General features: G+C 40.4%; 1 protein-coding gene across 1 annotated transcript in view; it reads left to right on the top strand.

Annotated features, from left to right (window-relative positions):
- The window catches only part of Abca12 (ATP binding cassette subfamily A member 12), a 180,673-nt gene that overhangs the window by 158,927 nt on the left and 4,918 nt on the right, over positions 1 to 16,828 (top strand). Inside the window, exons 40-50 of the mRNA XM_005361416.2 lie at positions 3,068 to 3,122; positions 3,695 to 3,872; positions 5,309 to 5,424; positions 6,400 to 6,559; positions 7,598 to 7,851; positions 10,541 to 10,745; positions 11,585 to 11,694; positions 11,965 to 12,106; positions 13,198 to 13,332; positions 15,241 to 15,344; positions 16,634 to 16,726. Of these exons, the coding sequence (XP_005361473.1) occupies positions 3,068 to 3,122; positions 3,695 to 3,872; positions 5,309 to 5,424; positions 6,400 to 6,559; positions 7,598 to 7,851; positions 10,541 to 10,745; positions 11,585 to 11,694; positions 11,965 to 12,106; positions 13,198 to 13,332; positions 15,241 to 15,344; positions 16,634 to 16,726 (1,552 nt within the window). The remainder of the gene's footprint in view (positions 1 to 3,067; positions 3,123 to 3,694; positions 3,873 to 5,308; positions 5,425 to 6,399; positions 6,560 to 7,597; positions 7,852 to 10,540; positions 10,746 to 11,584; positions 11,695 to 11,964; positions 12,107 to 13,197; positions 13,333 to 15,240; positions 15,345 to 16,633; positions 16,727 to 16,828) is intronic.

Genomic DNA, 16,828 nt, shown 5'->3' on the forward strand with positions numbered 1-16,828 from the left:
ACTGGCATTGTGTTTCCTAAGCTCCAGGCATGTTGTCGGCACTGGCATTGTGTTTCCTAGGCTCCAGGCATGCTGTCGGCACTGGCATTGTGTTTTCTAGGCTCCAGGCATGCTGTCGGCACTGGCATTGTGCTTTCTAGGATCCAGGGCATGTTTTCAGCACTGGCTATTGTGTTTTCAGTGACAGAGGATAAAAGACTTGAGAAGCATAAAACTTAAACTGACCCTAAAATGAAGCTTATTTTTCAATTTAAAAATAAAGCTTAAATGAAGTTATATATAAATTAAGAGTAGGTGTCTTCTATCCCTTATTAATTTTTATTATTCAAACTTATGAAAAGTGGCAGCATTCTACCCTCTCGCTTAGACATTTTGTTCCGTCCAAAGAAGAAATCTATGCCACTCTTACAAATGTATTAAAATGTATTGTTTCACACTGCGTGAACATGGGCTCTCCCACTGCAAGAGAGTTTTTCTGTGAAATTCAACCTGTTTGCCCTCACCACCTCTTCCCAGCCATCCTGTATTTGTTTGAAGGCCTCTTTGGTAGGGAACAAGTGAACTGGGCCTTTACTTTAGCAGTAAAATTCATTTACTCTGAAGCCTAATATGCTAATAAAATATTTTAATTAGCTTTCATTGGCAATGCCAATAACAGTTATATTCTTGTGGTTCCCTCTAGTGGTTAACTTCATGTGGAAATTCTGTCTTGTTCCAAAGAACAATGGTTTACGTGTTTTCTCTGACAAATGTCATATGGCTGTTCGCTCTTCCTACCCAGCTGTTTGGTCTTAGTCTTTGTTGCCTTGGCAGCAATGGCCAACAGGAAAGAAGCAATTTCTTTTAGCTTGGTGCCCATAAGGACCATAGCAAATGCCTCCTTTGATATAGGGTGCTTGTGAGGAAGATATTAATTGGAATTTTAATGTTTGATTTGCTTTAATAATCATCCACTGGTCAGTCATATACTTAAAACGTTGTATGGATGTTGTAGAGACTGCGGGGAGGTTCCTGATACAGGGGTCCAGTCCTGATGCATGACTTCATCTTCCAATAGATGCTCGTGAGAACAGCCGATTCCATAGTGTTTTGCACAGTCGACAAAATTGTATCTGCAAAGATTCCTCTGGTTAAATAAAAATATTTTTGATTTCTTAAATAGATAGTATAAATAAAAGACAAAAATTCCCTGTCTGTATTATAATTTAGCAGGCTTTAAGAAAGGCTAAGAGAAAAATAGACCCTTGGTTTAAAAAAAAAAAAAAAAACAATAGGCCATAATACTGGTCAACACCTTTAATCCCAGCCCAGTCCTCAGGAGAAAATCAGAGGTATGTTCATCTCTGTAAATTCAAGGCCAGCCTGGTCTACGTAGTGGATTCCAAGTCAACCAGCACAACACAGTGAGAGCATGTTTAAAAGATAGAAATTAATTAAAACAAAACAGGGACCATTAATCTTCACAGAAGATAAGAAGAGTAAATTCTCCTATAAGGTGATTAAAATCAGATATTAAAGTGGTATTTTGTTGTTTTCTTTGTTTTTGTTTTTGTCTTTTTTTTAAAAAAAGCTATATTTTCTTCAACACACTATTTGCCTTAGTTAGTGTTAATATTTCTGTGACAAAACACTATGACCCAAACAACTTGAGGAAGAAAGGGTGTTTCTGGATTTCAGTTCCATATCACTGTTCATTGTGGAAAGAAGTTAGGGCAAGAATTCAAACAGGGCAGGGACTTGAAGGAAGGAGCTGGTGCAGACACCATGGAGGGGTTCTGCTTACTGGCTTGCTCCTCATGGCTTGCTCAGCCTGCTTTCTTACAGAACCCAGGACCAGCAGCCCACAGATGGCAGCACCACAGTTACCTGGCTCCTCCCACATCAGTCATTAATTAAGAAGGTGCCCTACAAGCCCGTCTACAGCTCACTTTAGGAAGGCTTGCAGGGCATTTTCTCAGTTGAGGCTCCCTCCTCAGATGACAGGAGCCTGTTTATATGTAAACTAGGCAGCACACTACTGTTGAGGAACATAACTTAAAGTGTCACCTTCTTACTAGAAGTTACAAAGTTTCCTAAAGAACTGCTGCAAGCATTGCATCCAAGTGTCCTAACATATACTGTACAAGCAGTAAGTACAACAGGACTCGCTTGGGTTAGAGCTGCTTAGAGAGCAGATCCTCAGACTCACACTTCGCTCTCCCTTCCCACATTTATCTAGACAGTACAGCTTCTGCCTTCACATTGTGTAGGTCTTTGGGAAACTGGAATGTCCACTTTTGAGTCTGGCTAAGCCAGATCCTTAAAAAAGAGAGAGAGAGAGAGAGAGAGAGAGAGAGAGAGAGAGAGAGAGAGGCAGAGACAGAGAGACAGAGGAAAGAGCTTTGCTTCCAACTCAGCATAGCCAACTCTGTGAGAATCCAATAATTTGTGGTTGTGGTGGAATTAAATGGTTACTAATTTAATGTGGAGGCAGCTAGAAGCTCCTTGGGCTTTTATGGAATGGAACACGGTGAGGTTCCCAATCCCTACTCCAGCAGGATTTTCAAACATAAGACTCTTAGAAGCTGTAAACGAGGAGAGGCCAACTTCTTGGGGGACCATGCTTCCTGACCACTCGCACTAGCTCAGGAAGGAAGGTTGAGTGATATCTACTCTCTGGAGGGGCTCATATAATCGACGCCCATCTGAGTTGTTTATTTAAATGTATTCCATTTCTGAGGTACAGCTGAAATGCAAATTGGCATGACCAGACAGAAGAATGTGGGAAGTAATGGTTTGAATGTACTCCCGAGTATGGCACATGCTGTGTAAGAAATGTATGTTCTTGTCTCTTTCCAGAAGGCTTCATAATTAGACGGTGTTTCTTTTCTTATTAAGAGAACACCAATGTTCTCAGGAACTTGGTGGGATTAAGGGGTCCAAATAGTTTTCCTATAAATGAGAATCCTCCAAGTACAATTCCTTGGCTCATCCTGTAAGAAACAGAGCATTGTGTATGATCCATATAAAATTTGGTGCTCCTGATTAACCAATCACCCTCTGACAGCAGGACTTTCTCCTCTTCCAGGGATCATGATGTACAGCCATCCTTATCCAGGGGTGCAAGACCAGGAACAAGCCACGTAAGCCACATCTCTTGCCTTGGCACAACTCCTTTCTCACAGACAAAGCTGAGCTTCTTTATAATGTGCAGTAATTGGAAATCGCAGTGATATCCAAATGAATGTCAATCTAGGATTGCTGGTAACAAGTCACTGGCCGGGATAAAAAAAAGCCTGTGGGAGGGTGTGGAGAAGGGCTGCCAAGTGGGGCTTGTTGACTGCAGCTTCACTGAATCTGCGGCTTTGATGAGTCAAGTGCACACATACTCCATCATTTTGACTTCCCTGCGTAACATTTAAGTACTGTTTCTTTGCTCAAGATCTATATATCCCTCACATACTCTGTAACCCCTGGAGACCGAGGCTTTTCTGTCACACATCCCCAGCCAATTCAGTTGCACTGGCACTACATTTATTCCAGGGTCACAGCAGAGTTGTGTCAAAGATAGTATCTGGCTGCCTTGCAGGAAGCCTTATTTGGTCACAGCCAGCTCTTGTGCTGTTTTGTTGATAGTCTTACCCATGAATCTTCCTGAAAGGAGAAGAGTTCCAAAAACTTATGTGTCCTTTCCTCTCCCTATTGCTCATGATAGAATCAGCAGTTTAATCGATATTTTAGTGGCGCTGTCCATCCTGATGGGCTACTCTGTCACCACTGCCAGCTTTGTCACCTACATTGTCAGGGAGCATCAGACCAAAGCCAAGCAATTGCAACACATTTCCGGCATCGGTGTGACATGCTACTGGGTGACAAATTTCATCTATGACATGGTGAGTAACGTTTGTCATCGCCAAAGAGACAGGATCAATTTGAATAGACGTCGACCGGTTTTACATTCAAGTGCTATTTGCTTTAATTATTCAAATTACTACTGCAAGGACAGCAAATTAAGAAAAATCAATCGAGTCTGGCTTATAGCCATCCGATGGGTTGGAGGGAAAAGAAACTTGCCTCCGCTTATCCCTGAAATATCGGATTCCCAGAGTGCGCGTTAACATGCAGATTCCTGGGCCCCTCTCCAGGTCTGTTCAATCTGTATCTTGGGAAATGGAGTGTGGCAAGATTGCATTTCAGACAACATCCCCCAGGAAGTCTGAGAACCACTACTGCGGCAAAATAGAAGCCTATCAGCATTTTACCCCGTTGCACCAAATAATCAAGCTTATAAATATTTGATCAACTAATAGTGAAAAATTCCAAGTAGTAGCTTCCACTGAATGACACACTAGAGAAGACTGCCAGAGACAAGGAAGGATGTATTCCTTTGATAGTACTCTCCTTTATGCGAAGGGCTCCCCAAGTTCAGATGATCAGTCTTGACTCCCAATGTACCCATGTTGGCCAAGAGCCCAGATAAGTGTGCATTTGCCCATGATTGCGGCTATTGTCTGAGCTGTTGTCACGATCGTTGGCTTGAAGAGTTGGAGAGTAATTAACCACAGACCCATTTTGTTAATGCATCCAGTGAGCTCTGAAATGCTTGTTGTAGAAGCCAAGTCTAAAAGAATGGTAATGACTGCTCTGGACTTTATGGGAGCTTAAATGTTAAGGAAGCTTCAGTGTGTGCCCCATGAAGGATTGGTACTGGAATCCTCTTGTCTGAATACTGATGCTCATTGCAGTTCACAAAATTCCTCTGACCACGACCTTCAAATTGTGGCACCAGTGCTTCTTGTTGCAAACTCTTAAACCTTTAATATCTTTACTTGTCAACAGAATACTGAGGGTTTTGTTCATGTACCTGTGATTTCAAGAATTTGGGAGAACTGTTGCCCTGCTGTTTTTCATGGGATGCCTAACCCTGTTAACTGAACCTCAGAAAGCAACCGTGTGAGAGAGAAGCAGCATAAAATGAAATCAATACTTTAAGGACCGACTCTAATATCAAGGATCCTGGCTTCTTGCCTGTCTCCCAGAGCCTCTGTAACTGAATGATCCCAAGTCCTAAGTCTTGAGGCGGGAGCACCAGGGGTTTCTTGTATATCTATATAGATGGAAACTGCCTTGACCTCATATCAGAGAAGACAAATTCTAAAGTGAAATAAATGTAAAATAAGCTGAATGTTACAAGCAACAGGAAGATAAATAGAAATTCATTCCTTCGGAGTTTTTCTGGGTCAACTTACCGCAGCTTTAAATTAGAAGACTTATTGATTTAAAACAAATGCTCACCATATAGTAAACATTGTTTTGTCTATATCCATAGGTCTTCTACTTGGTGCCTGTAGCATTTTCAATCGGTGTCATTGCAATTTTCAAGCTACCTGCCTTCTACAGTGAAAACAATCTAGGAGCTGTATCACTTCTCCTTTTGCTGTTTGGGTAAGTTGCTCATTAAGCAATGAAAAAAGAATTAACAGAAGTAAGCACTCCAAGATACATAGGACCTTAGTCTCATTAGCAAATTTACAGTTGTCTTGGGGTCATTTAATGCGAGGGATGACTAGCAATATATTACATTGCTAGTCCACAGTCTGTAAGTAAGTACCATACTGCTGAAAATTAACGTTATCATTAACAGGCATGATTGGGTACCACATATTGTACCAACTTCCACACAGAATCTAAATTACATGTAAAATGGACATTTTAGAATGACCAGAAACATGAATGTGTATGAGTATTGCCTATATATAGCTTTATAAAATATGTGTAAGTTTATTTCTGTTTATTTTATTTGTCTTTTAGAGCGGCCTATGGGCATACATACTGTTGATTCTGTATTAGAGTAATACAGGTTGTGTAATGTAACTAACATTCAGTGGAAAAGCTGATTATACTGTAAAAGTGTGGGTAATATCTTTTAGTTAAAATCTGGGGCAACTATAGGGCCTTTCTGTCTCTAGATCTATTTAAAACTACATGCGCTCATCTTTGCTCAACCTAGGCCACCTGTCTTCTAACCAATCTTGACTGCCTAGCAACCTACAATGATGTCATTATCTTTCCTCTCTTTTAAATGATAAGATTTATTCAGGTTGAACTCCGATTTCTGAGCAACAGAAATCTTGCCCGGACAGGGTAACACTGTTCCCTGCAGAGGATTAATTTATAGTTGTGATGATGGGAAGCTATCTGAGGGTTTTTTAGAGATAGGTTTCTTGCTGTCATTTTCAAAAACATCTTTGAGGATCCTTTGTCAAGATGAGGGATGGAATAGAGACCTAGCTCCAGGGCTTCGCCACTCATCACTCACGTTTGCTTTTCCTGTGAAAACCTGTCTGAGTTTTATTTTATTGTCTCACAGAGCAGAATAACCAAGGCATAATTCTAACTTTTAGTATTATTATCCTACAGCTATGCAACGTTTTCTTGGATGTATTTGCTGGCTGGTCTCTTCCATGAAACAGGAATGGCCTTCATCACTTATGTCTGTGTCAACCTGTTCTTCGGCATCAATTCCATTGTCTCCTTGTCAGTGGTGTACTTTCTTTCCAAGGAAAAGCCTAATGATCCGGTAAGGTCCTCCATTTGTCGGTTAAACTTCAGCAAATGTACCAGAGGCCTTAGTACATTCCGTACGGAAAGATTTTCTTTATTCTGTATTTAAATAGAAAAGGATATCATTTGATTTTATTAAATTTAGGAAGGAAGAAACTATATCCTAAAAAATTAAGCTCTATCTAGGTTAATGCTTTTTATTGTATTACTGAGTGTTAATAATACTGACTTTTTCTAGGGCTTGAGTAAACCGACAGATATGAAATCGATAGATGGTATGGCACCAATTGGTCAGTTAAGCATTTTACTCACTAACAAATTTCTCAAGTGCAGTGGTGATAAGAATGGCTTGGTTATATGACTTGAGTTAGGATTCATTTGAACACTCATAGAGGAAAAACCCAATCCATTCCCTTTCAATCATGTATTGGAATCTACTTCATTGTAAGCATCACTCTCCATTCAGAGCTAACAATTAGGATTAGTGAAAGAGAAGCGCTACCAGTGCCAGGCAATTGGCCGGAAAAGAATAGAGATGAAGAGAGGTGAGGAACAGACAAGGACACTCCGGGGGAGGAAGGGAAATCAAGAGGTGGAAGTCATTGGTCTCAAGTGTGAATAATGTGAAAACGAGCCATTTGTGCCTCTTTGATATCCGTTGTCTCTTCTACCTCGGTTCACCTTGTCAGTCTCTCCCCAGGAGAGATTCGCGAAGGCTGCAAGCTTTCCTGAGCCCTCTCTCACTCAAGAACCCCCTGATGCTGTTCTGGATCCCATCATTCCTGCGGGGCTTACCTCCCTCTAATCTAATGCAAATGACTTTGCCTCCAGGATTGGGTCTGATAACTTTGGCCACTTCGAGAAAAACATTTTTTTACTTGTATTTTGATGACAAATTCTGCCATTTGTATAGCAAATGGAATATGCACTTCCGCCTTGCGTGAGAAGTAATTGCCAATCTGCTCAGGCTTCCCCATCTGTCTTCGTCTGGTTTTAAATTTTTGTCAAGTTGTTGGAATCCTAAAACTAAATTTTGTTATTTCTCTTCTTTCAGACTCTAGAACTTATTTCTGAAACCCTCAAACGAATATTCCTGATATTCCCTCAGTTCTGTTTTGGCTACGGTTTGATTGAACTCTCGCAGCAGCAGGCAGTCCTGGATTTCTTAAAGGCGTACGGTGTGGACTATCCAAGTGAAACCTTCGAAATGGATAAACTAGGTGCAATGTTTGTGGCTTTGGTCTCTCAGGGCACCATGTTTTTCCTGTTGCGCCTACTAATCAATGAGTGGTTGATAAAGAAGCTCAGGTAAGCCACCTGTAAACAGCATTTGCCCTCCATGATATTAGAGTCAGAATGTTCAGGGATGAGCAGTAATTGTGGTGTTTCCTCTAGTAACATGAGAAAATCAACATTAAAACCTTTTAACACAAGGTAGCATGATGTCATTCATTTAACCGTAGTATATAGTTGTCCTAGTAAACAGCCTTTTTATGGGTCTGTAAATGTAGTAGAAAGGCCCACTTGTTTGTTTCCAGCTGCCCAGAACTGAAATAATCACACAGAAACCATATTATTTGCTGTGCTGTTTGGCCAATAGCTTAAGCATATTTCTGGCTAACTCTTATATCCTAAACTAACCCATCTCCATTAATCTGTGTATTGCCACGTGACCATGGCTTGCTGGCAAATTTTCTGCATGTCTGTCTCTAGCAGTGGCTCCATGGCTTCTCTCTCACTCTACCTTCTTTCTCCCAGCATTCAGTTTAGTTTTCCCTGCCTAGCTCTGTTCTGCTAAGCCACTGGTCAAAACAGATTTTTTATTGTGAATACCAATGGTATTCACAGCATACAGAGGGGAATCCCAAATCATGTAAGTGTTTGTTTGGAATAAAAGACAAAATTAAATAAGCATAGCTGTTAACTTTAAAGAGACTAAAAGTCAGTGATGGAGAGAGGATATGAATATAAACAGAAATATCAAGTAAAGGAAGATAAAAAGGAAACCTTGAAGGTCAGAAGTGAAGCAGGTTTGAGTGTGTAGCATGGGCAGTGAGTCTCAAAAATGATGACTGGGATGAAGTGATGAGAGCATCAAAAAAGGGACACAGATGAATATATTCGCTCCAATCCAGCACTGCCTTCCTGGGTAGTGTTCTAAAAGATAATACCACAAACCCAGACTTGCATATGCAAAGTTATTAACCATATTAACCATTTCTAATAATGACAGAGTGGAAAAAAACAGCGTTCCATTATTTAGGGATTGCTTAATTTATATACATACATTCGTAAGTGTAACACTATTGAGCCATTAGGAAGAATGAACCAGGGGCTGGGGAGGTGAAGAAGAATGCTTGCTATGTAAGCATGAGGACCTGAACTCAGATGCCTAGGACTTGCATGAAGAGCTGACCATATGCCAGTAAATATAACCCCACCATTGTTGGACACAGGATGAGACAGATAGATCCCTAGTGTTTGCTGGCCATCCACTCTAACCAAAGCTGCTGACCTTGGCTTCAGTGAGAGACTCTGCCTCAAAGGATAAGGTGCAGAGTGATGAAAGAGCAGGATACTCAACACCCTGTTCTGCGTAAGTGTGCATGGTCAAGTGCACTTGCACATATATAATCAAATACACACACAAATTAAAACATGCACACAGAGAAGGAATGATCCAATTATCTATGTAATATCTGTTCTAATATTTATTAAATAAAAGTAAAAGGTTAAGAAATGAATATGATATATTACCATGTGAGTTACAAACAAGTTTACCTTCTTATAGTAGATTATCTTTATTGTCAGTATTGTTTGTATATTGATTGCTTTTCATATTCAATTTTCTAGTACCATTTAGACTTTAATATATACCTATATTACCTATTTAAAATAAAGTTGTAATTAAGTAATAATAAAAGAAAAGAAGACAAAAGAGTAAAAATATTGTAGACTTCTTAAGGAAAAAATACAATTTGATTAGAAGATAGAATAAATGTAATGAAATAATAGGTCATTTAACTTTACTGTACAGTTGGAAGGTTATGGTATCTCTTGAATACTTAGTAGGGAGATCTGGTTTAGACTTTATCTGAGAAACTAATGGCAATCTAATAATAGCTAGTAACCAGAGAACACTGTGATTGCATGATGGGTTAACAGGTATAATTTTGTCAGAGCAGTGCAGACTAGAATGCAAGAGTCAGAGACACAGGAGTAGTTGAGGTTACTAATAAGACTGAAGCTTATCATAGAGATAGAAACAGGCAAAAAATGGTCCATGACCGAGAGTTCCAAGGCATTTTTAATGTTTGGAGACTGATTGCATGAGTGGGTTTTATATTAGATTTTAGTTGAGAGATTAGCTGTAAACAGAATACAGAATAAGTAACACTTGAATTACAGATGATCTTAAGAGGAGAGACCTGCCGATTAACAGCAGTACTGAGCTGGGTTCTATCTCCCTCCCCTTGAAAAATAAGGAAAGAAAAGAGAATATTGTTGAGTATATATCTCACTTTAGACTTATCACAGTAAACAGGAGGAGGAAGGTGGGATGAAGAAAGAAAAGGAGCAAGAGAAAAAAGAAGGGAGGGGTGGAGGGGAGGGAGCAGTAGACAATTGTTAAAGTGATAAGGTGATGGATGATCTTGGGCTTATATCTGTTGAGTTTAATAAAGATTCTGAACTCCTTGTTAGAAGCTGACTTTCAGACATCTATCTTATTGTTACTGAAATTAGTATTTTGAATTTTAACAGTGGATCTGTAAGCATTTTATACATGGAAAGTAAACACTATTTACACTCATTGTATAGAATATGGAAAGAGCACCACTGTTGCCACTTGAGTCATTTTAACAGGATAACGTAACAAATGTAAGAGCAGCCTTATAGTAGGCAGCATGCTCCAAGAGAAGTGAGAGCATTGAAATTTGCAGGCTGAGTGGCGTCATTTCAGAATCTATTTCATAAAATCACTGGGTTTGGTTTTTAGGCTCTTCTTCAGAAAATGTGTATCCTCACCTATCATGGAGACAGTAGATGAAGATGAAGACGTACGGGCTGAGAGATTGAGAGTTGAAAGTGGTGCTGCTGAGTTTGACCTGGTCCAACTCCATCGTCTCACAAAGACCTACCAACTTATCCACAAAAAGATAATAGCTGTTAATAACATTAGTCTTGGGATACCCGCTGGAGAGGTAGGGACCATGGTTTTAGTCTTCTAGTAATAGAAAACTCAAGCCCTGAGTATCTGTGTGCGTGCGTGGTGTGTGTGTGTGTGTGTGTGTGTGTGTGTGTGTGTGTGTGTGTGTGTGCGCGCACGCTGTATAAAGCTTTGGTTTTGTTGTCAGGGAAGATTCACCCCCAGAACACAGAAAGTCCTAAATGCCTGTTTCCACTGTTGCTGTCTCTGGGATGGACCATTGGCAGGACTATCATCCTTGAAGATGCTCTCTGACATCTCTCATTCAAAGTCCTTCAGAAATGCAGCTGTTCTCAGAGGGACATCTTAGCATGAATTCACTTCTATTCTTAAGTTTTCCACCAACATGAAATTGAGGTAGCTTTGCAAGAAGGAAAAGAATATGGCTGCCTCTTTTTAGTTTGCTGAGCAGAGCTGGAGATGCAAGCATCAATTCATTCAATGACATAAATTATTTCATCAGTGGCTCTTTCAGCAATGTTGTGATTTTGTGTAAAGTATGTGAAATCTATAACTGTAATTACTTCTTTGAGTTAGCACATCTTACTTGTGGGGTAGTTTATCATGTCACATAAGGGGTTCCGCAGCACATGTAAAGCAGAGTGTCTCTATCTACAGGTGTTCTGGTGCTTAGAGGAAAGAGAGCACATAATACCCCCCATTTTTTTTAGAAGAGAAACTCCTACCAAATGCCAGTGGAGCAGTATATTATCCAGATACAATTCTAGTGATATATTCTTCCCGGGAAGGTGTCTCACCCAGGGAGGAGGAGGGAGTTACAATAGCAGCATGTCTCTATAGCTCACATCTGTTTTCTTTCTCTCCCCGTCTCAGTGCTTTGGTCTCCTCGGTGTGAACGGAGCAGGGAAAACTACTATATTTAAGATGCTGACTGGAGACGTAGTTCCTACGAGTGGGAACATCCTCATCAGGAACAAGAGCGGGTACAAATGGATACTTACACTTACCGAGCACAGCACAGTTTTAACAAGCTTTTATGTAGTTTCATGGTGGCATTATGAAGTCTTTGTGACCTAAGGAGGGGAATCACTAAAGTGACTGAAGTTTATTTTAAACCTTAACTATGACTCTGGTAGTAAAAGTTTTCCCTCTTTTATCAAAATTCTCTCTATATTAACCAAGACAAAGTGACTAACCCAATACTAGCGACCCACCCTGTTAGAAACTCATGTGTGCTGATCGTCTCCATTTAGATCCCTGGGTCACGTGGACTCTCACAGCTCATTGGTTGGCTACTGCCCTCAGGAGGATGCCTTGGATGACCTGGTAACTGTGGAAGAACACTTGTATTTCTACGCTAGAGTGCATGGAATTCCAGAGAAAGACATCAAAGAGGTGAGTACACATACAGAAAGCAGCTTACTCTGAAGACCACTGCTATCTCTACCCCTTCTCTCACGGTATGCCTGGAAAAGCCAATGCACCATGCAGGAAACCATAACATGCCCTTCTAACCAGTGACCCAACTAGGCTTGACTGTATATTCTACATCCAAACTTGCCTAAGCGCGCGGCTTTAGAAGTGCCTTGGCCTTACTTTGTTCAGCTCTCTTAGTAAGTAGATATTCACACCGTGTTTGACTCCAAGTTGAACCTTGATTGGTGATGTTAGTAATTGTTTAACTGTTCAAATAAATGTTGGTATACACGATTCTCTGCAAAATCTCCAAGTGAAATAGAAGAGCTTCCATTTCTACTTCTTTTTTTACTCTTTATTTTTTACTTATCACTGCATGGAATTGAACTCAAGGCTTCATACATGCTGAGTATATAACCTACCACTAAGTTGTAATATCAACTTTGACTTTTATTCTGTAACTCTGTATACCACTGCAACAATTTATTATTTGTAATGGACTGACTAAACACTTGAAAGGCATTCCTTTGTTCTTCCAATTCCGGAGAATTGATGGGAATATCCAACTAGGATTTCATCATTTGCTAGGGTTGCTTTATTGCAGAAATAACTGCAAGAATCCAGGGTTCCTAATGCATGGCAGTTTTGATAGCAGGCCAGTTTTCAATAGCCTTAAAGTCTTTCTGACAACTCACAGCTCGGTAAAAACTAAGGATGAAGTGGAATGGCAATCAACGGGAAACCGGCCTTTGAACTCTTCTGCCTTAGGTCTCTGGCTTTTAAGCATTGTAGGAGAATGCTGGGGTACCAGCATAAGGTAGTCTGTAATTGTAAGAAGCACATACAAACATTTGAAAATGCACCTCCAGGAAACTGTTTTTCTCTTTTTGATGAAGTGTTGATTTATAATCAATCTTTTAAAGATGAAAATGAAATCTGTGTTGAATTTAAATATTTTCATTTCTTCCAGACCTGTATTCTCCCCTAGAAACATTTCTTTGCACTGGCATGTTTTGGTGCCTTAAGGTCTTGACTAAGGCAGACCTAATTCCTCTTCTTCTTATCCACAGACAGTTCATAAACTCCTTAGGAGACTTCACTTGATGCCCTACAAGGACAGATCTACCTCCATGTGCAGTTATGGCACAAAAAGAAAGCTGTCCACTGCCCTGGCCTTAATAGGGAAACCATCCATCCTCCTGCTGGTAAGAGAGGCGTTGGAAATCAAACTATAAAGGATCAGAGCAAGATATCCAGGCTTGTGTCGAATACTTGTTCCACCGGCAGCGCCACCAGCATCTAGTGAAGTCTCACTGTGTGCCAATCACTGTCAAAGCACGAGGACTATGACATAATGAGAATTTGTATTAACAAATAATTTATGATCGTGACAGTGTCCTCAGAAAAACAGATGTGTCTGAAGCAATGGCGCAGGAGACTCCAGAGAAAGCACTCAGCGTGTGATTGGGAAATAGCTCCAAAAAACTCAGGGGTTCAAATATGTTATAGAAGAGGTTCAGATTTAATTCCCACTTATTGATGAAATCATCTTTCTGTTAGGTCCTGATCAAGTGAACTAGCAGTGTCCAATTTTTTACTGTGGAAAGAGGTGCATTTTAGAACAGTGTTGTGCTACAACTATATTCCTTTGTAGCTTAAAAATGTGAAGTTATGGAAAAAAACACTGTGTTGCTTCATATGCATTTGGTAAAGGATCAAAAAATACATTCCACATTTATATTTGGTTAAGAGCTGCAAAATTTAATTGATCACCTGAAAATGCAAATTGCCCACACTAGTGATATAGTATTCTGCTCCCGAGGCCCACCAAAGCAAAAGGGCCTTTATTCCAGAGAAATAAACGTGTCCCTATTGTGGAAGATTGCCTTCATTCAAGAACCTCTGAGTTTAAAAAGAACTTTAACTGCACGCAGTAAAACCCAGCTATAAATCAGCACATTATTCCAGGGATTAAGTCACACAGTGGATCCAATCATTTAAGCTGCTAGACAGACCATATTTCCAGAATACCGGATACTTCTAATGCATTACATCGCTGCCAGTCAGTGTTTATAATGGAAGCCTATTGTGTAAGCATCCCTTAAGCTGAACAAAGCAATCCTGGGGCCCCCTTGTGAGATAATAGATGAAGAGCCGTTTGCATGAAAAAGTACCATGTAAATGCATGTAGTAATGAGCTGAAGAAATACAGGCTACAAGCCGAAGGCCCTGCTGTATGAATACACTGCATATTCATTACATTTTCTCCATAAAATAGAAGCAGTGACAATACCTCCTTTGTCATCTCCTCAAAGTAGCTCTCACCGCTTTATTTTGATTCAGCATACTGCTACGCATGATGAACTTCTGGTGATCTCATTTATTCCATTGCACATACGTTTTGAAAATTTTTATTTAATTGTGACCTATAATTTTTTTCATTTATCCACCTGTTCAGATCCATTACTGCTTATTTACATTATCTGTTATTTCATTTTTAAAAGTATCTTCTGTCTGAATCTATAGAAATCTTATTGACTTTGAAGACTATTGTAGATTTTTCCACTTTGGCGACTTCTACAAATCTCACTTTTATTTTCCCAAAGAGTCTTAAATTTTAATTAATAACAAAACACTAAAAATACATGCAGAGCATAGTCACTGAGACGTCAAGTTGTGTTGTCTTCTGCTTCGCACAGCACAGGATCGCTGGCAGCCACAATCCCACTTGCAAGGGGAAGATGGCAATCTCGTTGATGGAGCTTCAAATACATATGTGAGAACGTAGAATTAAATGTAAAAACTCTGCTCCTCTGGTAATTGAAGTAGATTTTTTTTCCAAGCAAAGCTAAGAGGCGGATGTAAAGTAACAGGATGTCAGCTTCACCGAAACACTTCTTTAAACAGACTGACAATTTTAAATACTTAATTTTGAGATTTTGACAGCAGCAGAAAAAAGCTTATTTGTATAAAACATATACATGTATAGAACAAGTTAGTCACAGGACCTTGAAAAGTGCTTTTTGCTCCCAGGGAGTTGAGAAGTGGTGATTCTTATAGAGAGCCTCATCAAATATTATTTGATACATTTTTTCTGCTAACTCTCTATTAAGGACGAGCCGAGCTCTGGGATGGATCCCAAGTCAAAACGACATCTCTGGAGGATCATTTCAGAAGAGGTGCAGAACAAGTGCTCTGTCATCCTCACATCTCACAGGTAAACCGAGTCAGGGCCCAGGGGATTCTGATGTGACGCATATAGAACATGAGTACTCATCAGTGCTCAGAGTATTTTCTTTTTATATGTGTGTGTGTGTGTGTGTGTGTGTGTGTGTTAGAGAGACAGAGACAGAGACAGAGAGAGATCTGTTTGCTTGTTGAGGTCAGAGGACAACTTTAGAAAGTCAGTGTACTTCTACATGAGGGTCTCATAGAGCAGACTTAGGTAGTCAGGTTGGAAGCAGGTGCCTTTATCAACTGAGCCCTCCCATCAGCCTATTTGGAGTATTGTATGTTTGTAGTGAGTCAAGACTGGGTTTCACAGTGAGGATAGTGTGGTAGGACAGGGCACAGGGTCTCGGCAGACATTTTTACCCAACTGCCTTTCAAACGGTTTCCTTAGTCTCCTCCTCACGCGATACCCCTCTTATTAGTCAGGCTGAGTGCCTCCTGGCCCTGCAGCCCTCGCCGGATGTTCTGTCTCCATGCATTTCTTTCCGTATGTTTTCTTCTTGAGGTAGTCACCGCCAACTCCTTGCAGGCCCTCACCTCGTCAGTCCACCCACACTGCTCTCTAACACAGCAGAGCCCTCTGTCTCTAAGTACGAAGACACTGAAGCATTTTATCTATGCCTCTTTGATGACATTGGCCTATTGTTATGATTTGGATTAAGTTCACCTTTCATTATAACAATCGCACAGCAGAAAATAATTAGATGTGTTTATTCTGAGAGTTGTGTGTATGCCAACATGGATCCTGTCACCCTGAAGCTAATCATTGAACTCCCATGGACTTCTGCATGGCTTGAACAGGGTGATAACTGGGACTCCCTCTAGGTACCATCACCCAGAAAACAAGAGAGCTTGTCATCAGGTACAAACCCCAAACAAAGCCAACTGGAGTATGAGATAGCAAGGAAGATGCTCTGGGTGGTTTTGGAAAAATGTAGGTCTTGAGTTAGAGCTTGCGTGAGCTGGGAAGGACTGTTGGGTTGGACAGTAGAAGTGGTCTAGACAGGAAAGATGGCATTGAGTGTAAGAGGACAGGAATAAACCCCGTCTGAACATGCTTACTTTATATTTCAAGACTTTTTTTGTTCTTTCTCAAGAGAGAGTTCTTGTCATTTTGTTTGTGAGTCTAGTCTATCCTTCAACAGCTTAACCTTCTCAAGAGAACGCTCAAGGGAGATGGCTCCAGTACCATATTAAACTAGTTACACGTATGCCTACCACTTTAGCCCGATTTCTGTGTCCTGGATGTTAGTAGTAATCTGCCTTCTCTTTTAGCATGGAAGAATGTGAAGCCCTTTGTACCCGGCTGGCCATTATGGTGAACGGAAGGTTCCAGTGCATTGGATCTTTGCAGCACATAAAGAGCAGGTAACCAATAGATACGGCTTTGCACATTGTGTAGGGGAATTGTTCCAGCAGTTACGCCTGTTGCTTACCCCAGTCTTCACTGTGCAATGGATAAAAAACCTG

The sequence above is a fragment of the Microtus ochrogaster genome, linkage group LG4 (assembly GCF_000317375.1).
Source record: "Microtus ochrogaster isolate Prairie Vole_2 linkage group LG4, MicOch1.0, whole genome shotgun sequence".
Lineage (NCBI taxonomy): Eukaryota > Metazoa > Chordata > Mammalia > Rodentia > Cricetidae > Microtus > Microtus ochrogaster.